Here is an 8,421-nt window from a genome sequence, read left to right as displayed (position 1 = left end):
TAATACCAAAAGAGCGTTAGTTTATATCGACTGAATTTGGATTTACTAGGTTTAGAAGTAACAGAGATATATTTCCATACGTATAGAAATATTTCTGTTACAATTTATAGAGAAAAAAAAACCACACTAGACAGTCCTTGCAACCACTAAACGTCAGCGTTCTTTTAATGAATAACGACACAACTTCCTCTAATAATTAATTCTTTGTTTAGTTCATACTTTTTTTTTTGCGTTCAGGTTATGAGAACGAAACCAGATTCCTGTAATTTTGTTGAATACGAAACGGGCACTAGGTTTCAAGCGTAGAGGTTTAAAGCCAGGCTTTTTTCTATTCATGAAAGTCCGTTTCACACCAAGTACTTATGCTGACTTGAGAATTCTGTCTCCAATTCATTTTTTTCGTAGCATTTCGGCGCGCTACGAGAAACTGCGTTCTCAGGTTGTTGATGTCCATCTTAGCTTCAATCGGCAGCTGTCAAGATAATAGATTAATCGTTCTTTGTGTAATTATTTCAAAACAGTCTTGCCAGGTGAGAGCACTGGCGGATTACTTAGTGAACAAAAGGTGTTTTTTTTTTATCTCTTCGTTTACCACAATCTCGTAGAAATTGCGCCATTCAGAAGCAAGGTTCGGCCAGCTCGTATCTGTCTGTGCTGAGAACCGTGAATTTTTCCGGATGAGGCTCGTAACGTGGTCGCATATTCTATTCTGTGGGTGTAACTTTGAACGATGTACCTTCAATCGTCCTTATATATATTAAAACAGAAAACTATACCCTTTTGTCTTAGATGGCTTGTTCCTATCAGTACAAAACGAAGCGACTACGCATAGTTCCGAACCTACGTCCAATTTTGACCTTATGCCACTTTCCATAATGCTCTCTGTTTTAGTAGGTGAAGACCGAATATTCGTACGCCTACTTTAATGGAAAGTGGCGCTGCTGTCCATCCATTCTTACGGGCACGTCACTGCGGTAACGGCTTTGATTTTTAGTTTCTATTCGGATGGCCTATTAATTTGCAGGTCTGCTAAATGTTTTTTGAACAGCAATCCATTTCAAATCTTTGTAATGCGTCTAATCTGTCCTTGCCTTAGGCACCTCTACCTTACCCTTAGTTCAATTTACCAAATGCGTTCTTCAACAAAGTGCTCACAAAAATTATACTTATCGACTAAGGGGGGGGTGTCACGCCCCTTATGTTTCGTATATTGGATTTGTAGAACAAATCATTACTTATGCCGGTAGTGCAAATACACATACAGTTGACCTATACGCTGCGGTGCAAATTCGAGTGCTCGTCGCGCAAGTATATAACGTGAATTCCCTGTCCGCAAAATTCATATCGGCCAATATCCGGAATGAGATGAGTTGCACCATGTCAGGTAATTGCGGGCTGGCTGTAGCTATGCACCTAAAGCGATCAATGATCTCACCCTGAACAGGGTTGTCAACTAGACTTTGTCGAAACCTGAAATCGACATATTAACATTTAGCAACGATTTCTGAGCGATCTCTCATTTTCTTCAAATGTTTATTTTAGTTTTCTTCAAGAAATTTCGAAAAATTCCGTCAAAATATGAAAACGATACTCGACAAGTCTGCACGATGCTTTTCGATTTCGATGGCAGTTTTCGCTGACTACTTCGTCAACTTTGTTGTTAGGAAGAAAGTGAAGCAAAGTACTCACTCATCAAGAACTCTACGCGCCAGCGGGTTATAAATGACTCGGATGGGCTGGAGTTGATTGGAGCAGTTCACGAAGTTATAGGAGAATGTCAGATTTCTCGGCAGGGCGCAAAACACGACCGCTATATTCATTTGCTTGCTATGTTCAAGAATGTACTTTGGAAACGATACATTCGCCTCCATCTAAATAGAGAACAACGTATATTACTTCAATGCAATAATACTTGGCACCAAATATATATTTATTGACACATAATACCCACTGATCGGGAAATCTGCTTGCCGAGACTAGGCAAATCATTTCATTCACCCCAGTTGGAACTACGTTTCTTAAGATTTTCTTCATGGGATATTTTTAATTGTTTGCTTACCGCGCTTATAAATGCAGATGATGATATCTTCACTCATAGTACATTTTTCATTTTATAAGTAACAGGAATAGTAGTTAGGATACCAGGCGCACTAGATCTATGCGAAAAAATGCACAAATACCACAGCCTATGAGCTGTACTAGTGCCACAAATACACGAAGTAACCCGATCAAGTGAAAGAAAGCTAAACAGCGGCACAAACTTTGAAGCGTAGTTTCCAATACTCGCGACGTAATTGGTCCAGACCCGGTAAAAGGGACGCGTTGATTTCCACCAGATGGTCATGAATCACTCTCAGCCGATGATTGCAAGCAAACTCCACCGTCCTGTTTTCCCTTACGTCGAGTGGCGAAATCAGCGAAATGTCTTCACCTGGGACCCGTTTCACGATATGATGAAGCGTTCTCTCCGGATTTAATTTGGCCACCCTCGAGAACAGTGAAGTACTATTCGTCGAGGTACTGTTTCTTGGGTTAGCGGATGTTTCGAAGTCAGGATGCCGTATCACCTCGTCTTCGTCAAATCTTAGACTACCAGGTCCAGCCTGATATATCAAAGTGATCGCGCTTAATATTGCCACCATCATGATGAACCAACACCTAAAATAATTTGGACATTCCGAAAGCTTACTTGGTAAATGGTTGCTCTTATTCGCGTAGTATTAAGTAGTAGTGACGGTCAGATCATCTGCGACGTTCTTTAACACCCATTGCTGCACCGGATTATTTACATATAATGGAAACGGCGACGATGTTGGCCGAACACTTGCTAAACAGTACGCTAGGAAAGACTTTAAAGTCTATCTATTATCGATTCTATAATTCATAGGTCGATTTGACAAATTTCTTTTCGGTGCTCGATGGGAGAATCGACGAAACAACGTCTACTTAGTATTGATCAATTGTTGATTTTTAACGTCAGTTTCTGTTGTCTCAATGTCGATTAATATTTAAAGCTCGAAGCTGTTACAAATGAGGTAGCAGAAAAGAATCTTCACTTACAGAGGACCTTTTCTTGGGATCGCAAACTCTAAAGAATTTGAAGGTTCATCACAGTTCTGCAAACCTGACTCCCTCTCGCGTGCAATTCTAGAAACAAATGAGGTATACAAGTCAATTGGTTAGCATACTAGAGGTATTCTATATTCATGAATTTATTAAATTCGGGAGCATTTCTTGTTGTAGTTATTCAAGCTTAATAATATATAAACACAGCAGTGATTTCAAAAATTCTATAAGTGGCGTTCTTGATAGTAAAAGTCCTTTCAATAATTGGATACTCGTACAAATAACTAAACAACCACGCAAATATAATAGAAACTAATTACCTGCACGGATCAGATAAGCACGAACATTGAACATCACTTCTGAAAAACAGAAAACAATTAAAACTGCTTTCAGCATTTCAAAGAGAGAGGCAGCCATTTTTAATGTAGCCATTAATAATTTCTTAGTGAGCCTCAGTCTGCCAAAAATACATTAATAGCCTAAATACGGGGGGGGGGGGGGGTCCTCATTCAGACTCGCTAGTTAGTGAGAGTGTATAGAGTGTGTTGATGTAAAACAGTTTTAACAACCTTTCTCGACTACTGAAATTCGCTATCTGTCGTATAGAATCGTAGAATATCCACGGTGAATTTTTTTTGCTTTTGTTTATATGACGCTGCAATCACAGGCTATTTTCATCAATAATTTACCCAGATGAAGACGAGAATCATTTTGCAGGGCCTGTTCTTAAGATCAAAAAGGCTTCACGTACACAGAAGCTGACACCCTCCTAAAACGACAAACTACGATCACTTGGTCAAGTGAACAATAAAATCAACTGTGCAAGGAATATCCGTATCAGTACAAGAGTGATGCCTTTGCCTATTAAAATAAAGGGACACGAGTTAAGGTGGTCTAGGGCCGAAACCTGCCGTAAACGCTTTGGTGTTGTCGGGTCCAGCCGTCTGAAGCAACACTTAACAACAGTAAAATCAGGATGTACAAGCACGAATCACGAAGATGGACAAAGCAGAGGCAGAACACGGGCAACATTTGGTGCCTCTTCCCAACTTGGAAAAGAGAGCCTCACCCTGCATTGGGAGCTTTAAACAAAATTACCATTCCTTCAATAAAGATTCGTAGTTCCTCGTATATAAACATTAAATAAGAATTCTAGCCAGCTTTCGTGATCGATGATTCAAAACAAGCTAGCTATGATGTGAATCATAAAACTTCGGAAATCCATCTGTACAGTAACCAATACACTAAGTAGAAGATTAGAACAGGAAGTTGTACAGAACGGTACCTGGAAAGATTTCGAGCTTTGTTTTTTCGAGCACACTAAGAAACCGAGACCAGCTAGTTTTCCAGCAGTAGAGAAAAGAATAACCCATTACTGCACCCCGGTGCCATATTATGAGAGGAAGCCAAGGGATGCTCAAGACAAAATCTAAACGCAGAGGCACCTTCCGCTTAACAAGGATAAAATTGAAATGAGGCTAAGCAGAATAGCCGAAGTCACTAATGCGCATGCTGTTGCGCTGCCATGGTGGCCATAAAGGAGGATGAGACACGCAGTCGGGCTAGCTCAAATCTCGCCGTTGACTTACTCGATAATAATCGATTACTAGTAATTAAATGCTCGGAAAGTAAAAGCAGCAATATATCAATACAGAAACAACAAAAATCGCATTATTATCACAGTATTATCTCTACACCACTTAATAGGCCTGTTGGTGAGGCCAGCATGATCCGCCCAGGTTATTCTTTCTAGTAGGGCAGGTTCCTGATGCTATACCGAAATCAAAAAAATAGGTTCTTATAGAAAAGCAAAACCTTATAAAACTAAAAATACGCTTATTTACGCAGTCTCTGGTTGAAAGAGACTAGGGGCCATTTTCTTGAACGTCGTCAACGGCATATTATACAGAGACTGCGTAAATAAGGGATATATAATAATATGTAAGATGATAAAAATTCGAGATATATAGGACTATCTCGAATCTTGAATGTACTATTGCTGTCCGTGAAAGAGGGGCCTCAGCGGTTCCTTCAGATCTATCTCTTTCAAGCGCTATTACAATTAACTTAGCTTGATTGGTGCTAGTCGGTTTGATAAAAACGCATATCCTGCATACATATTTCGCGGGTTTGTCATACTTCTCGCACCCTTTCTAATGTGCCGCAATTTCGGAAACAGCTAAACACTTTTTTAAGACCAAAACTTGTTATTGCGATCTGGCACAGGATCGAATACCGAATGGTTTTGAACTTTAGTATCCCAAAGCATTTACTTACTCCTCACTTGGTCTTGTTTTCGGGGTCGGAATATTTTTTACAGAAAATTCATTACTTTTTCTTGGGCTCGAACCTGGAGTACCCGAACTGTCATCGGCGATCCTATCAGTACCACGAGGAACACTAACTGCAGCCTCTCCCGAGTTTTTCGTGATACTTTTCCTACAATTTTTTCCGGCACTTTCTCGAAAATCTGCTCCGGCACTTTTTCGAAAATCTGTTCCGGCACCTCTTTGAAAATCTATTTCGGCACTTTTTTGAATATGCGTTCTGGCACCTTTTTGAAGATCTGTTCCGGCGCCTTTTCGAAAACCTATTCCGGAACCTTTTCCAGGTACCTTTCCGAAACTTTTCCCAGCACTTTCAGTTACTTTATCGGCCGGAGTTTGACTTAACGACTCTCGGGAAGGCCTTGTAGATTCGTTAACTGCTTTCGCTGACTCACCTTGTAGGGATTTTCTATCTTCATTTAATGACTTACTCCCTTTTTCAACAATACTCTCTCCGTCTTTTTTACCTCTGAAAATTGGCCGTAAAACATGTGATAAGGAAAAAGAAAAATGAGCGCGAAACGGGCGAAGTAACCCTTGTGCAAAATGCGTTAGGGTTGCTTGTTCCATAGTACATTACTGCTCAGTCAAAAATGTAATTCAATTAAGAAAAATATTATAGAAAAGATCGCTAAGCAAATACACTAGAACTGACGCAATATTAACTGCTGGTGGGGCTCAGGCCAGCAACGTAAAAACTTCTACAATTAGCTTAGCTCGGTGGCAAACACGGCGTATCGGGAAAAGCTCTAGCCTGTCGTTGGTGTCGAAAGTTTGGCCTACAAAGAATATTTTTTTTTCTGCCCGGTTAGTAATCCCGGTAAATAGTAAGAGAGTTAGACCCTCTTCCAGGGTCTTAATCCTAATTCTTCTATCGTTTTTCACTTTTTTGGCAATCATTAGCGTGTAGAAACTACCAGAAAAATGCCTGTGGAAGAAGGATACTTCTATCGAATAATTTTATTTTCTCAGAACTGTGTTTTAAAAGGGATTTAGATCTTGGCAAGGCGCGAGACCTGCGTGAATCAGCCGGAACCAATCATGTAATCCTCTATCGGTTCGTAAATGGTCAGTGAGGTGGGCGTTGTTATGGAATGTAAATTTGTACAAGAGTGAATCTACGTCACAAAATGAACGTAAATCGTCAATCGATATACCTAAATGATGATCGACCTGCCATCCACTTCGCACATATTATTAAGAACTGATTAATTTTTGCAATAATAACAATGGGAGCAAACAAAACATTTTTTTTAACGGTATCGGTCACCAAACCTACTAACAGACATCAGCTGTTTACACAACTAAAAAGCAATACGCAAAAAAGGCCACTCGCTTTAATCTATCGATGTGCGTAAATTGAATGTCCAAAATCATGCCTACTTTTGTTCTTCCTGCTCCGAGGGCATCACAACCTGCTCTCCTCGTAATCTTCCAAATTCGGTAACCAAAGATAGACCTGACCTTTGCCGTGAAATTTCGTTGTAATCACGCTGTAATAGGTGATAGGGTAGGTGGCAACAAAAGCCTGGAGTCGCTGGCTAAAGCGCCTTTAACAGAGATACACGCAGTATGTATGTAATTCTAAGGAGAATGACGAAGAGTGGTCGTTTCCTCACCAGGGAACTCGAAGTTCTCAGCTGCCCCCGGGACGCGAGACTAGGCTAAGAAAAGAAAACGTTATAGTTTTTGCTGTCGTATAAGTTGGATCAATCTTCTAGACTTATACAAACTGACCTGTGACGTTAAACTTGTTTAATACATGTCCTCGTATAGTGCGATGGTAACGTGTTTGCCTAATAAACCTAGGAGCACTTGATTTAGGTAGCTTAGATTTAAAACTGAGCGCAGCAGTCTGAAGCTATACTTAACGGTGGTACTGAATTTAAAGCCCGAAGCAATCTATTTAGTTAGGCTAGTATAAACTTGACCCAGCAGTTTAGCTTCTTTAAGTTGACTGTCCCCGTTGTTATACATTTGCTTAAGTTGAACTCAAGTCGAAAGAGCAGTTTACAGCTTGGGTGCTTCTACTAGCGTACACTGTACATATTTCAGCACTGTGAGCCTTACCTTTTGTTCAGGTTAGTTGTACATTTTCGTCTTCCCACGTGATATATTGCCTAAAGAAGGTAATCTACGTTCGAAATCGGGTGCTGACATTTCGATTCATGCTGAGAAGCACCAGCCATTTGAAGGGACATTAACACTCAAAAACAATTAGCTCACTTGGGTGAGGCCACCAACAGATGATCCTTATCTTAAAGCGCAAGTTTTGATACTTGACAATATGCAGAACTTCAATGATCTGTTGACAACATTTTGACAGAAATGAACCCCAATCTGAAAAGGCGGTTTTAAAAATAACACAGTGATACAGAAATTCGTTTTATATGGCTAACGACATTAATGTTGTCAAGTAGCATGTATCCTTTTTGTTGTACATGTTCATCTGTTACGTTGATTTTCAATAAAAGATAGTATATATGATGTTATGAGCATGATCAATTAGAACTTTATCAGATGCTTTGCGACAAAACGCTTCCAGAAGAGCACATGTTACTTGACCAGCAATATTTATGAATAGTAGTATGTAATTTTCCCATAGCGCGTTTACTTCGCTCAAATTAAATTCTGTTACTACATTTGACTATCCACAGACCATGTGTTCTGTGCCGACGCAATTTGTTCAATGTCCCTCCCTAGGCAGACAAAAATTGCACATGAATTTTCTCTCTCCCCAGTTGCCCTTGCCCTGCTCTTTGCGGGACACCTCTCTTTTCCCTTTCCCTGTTCTTTTTTTTTTCAGATCAGATTATTTCAATCTTTTCCTATTATGAGAGCACGTACTTCTCTCTGTATATGTCAAAAGACTTTATAATAGTTACTTTGCTTGTTCATCAAACAACCTTACGAGTACATAATTGTGCATTTGTAAACGCTTATGTTTCAATTTAACTAGCTGTAACTCTTTTCTGTCGGCTTATTTATGGACAATTACATTATCTAACAAGCCACCTCTAACAGATAT

The 8,421-nt window shown here is 39.8% G+C and overlaps 1 protein-coding gene across 2 annotated transcripts; it reads right to left on the bottom strand.

Annotated features, from left to right (window-relative positions):
* Positions 1 to 188: 188 nt before the first annotated feature.
* LOC111262480 (uncharacterized) lies at positions 189 to 7,084 on the bottom strand. Of its 2 annotated transcripts, none has more exons than XM_086969148.1 (8): positions 6,777 to 7,084; positions 5,344 to 5,862; positions 3,387 to 3,422; positions 3,061 to 3,147; positions 2,262 to 2,658; positions 1,690 to 1,871; positions 1,263 to 1,470; positions 189 to 472 (listed from the first exon to the last, which is right to left on the bottom strand). In XM_086969148.1, the coding sequence occupies exons 1-8, from the start codon at positions 6,800 to 6,802 to the stop codon at positions 329 to 331; spliced, it is 1,599 nt and encodes a 532-aa protein (XP_086825274.1). In that variant the 5' UTR covers positions 6,803 to 7,084; the 3' UTR covers positions 189 to 328. The 2 variants fall into 2 exon arrangements, with proteins under 2 accessions (XP_086825274.1, XP_022692509.1); XM_022836774.2 differs by having other exon boundaries at positions 3,387 to 3,425; positions 6,777 to 7,083.
* Between the last annotated feature and the right edge of the window lie 1,337 nt (positions 7,085 to 8,421).

The sequence above is a fragment of the Varroa jacobsoni genome, unplaced genomic scaffold, assembly GCF_002532875.2.
Source record: "Varroa jacobsoni isolate VJ856 unplaced genomic scaffold, vjacob_1.0 scaffold_667, whole genome shotgun sequence".
In the NCBI taxonomy this organism is placed as follows: Eukaryota; Metazoa; Arthropoda; class Arachnida; order Mesostigmata; family Varroidae; genus Varroa; species Varroa jacobsoni.
Note: the sequence above shows the minus strand (reverse complement) of the source record. Positions and strands in the feature narration are given on the sequence as shown.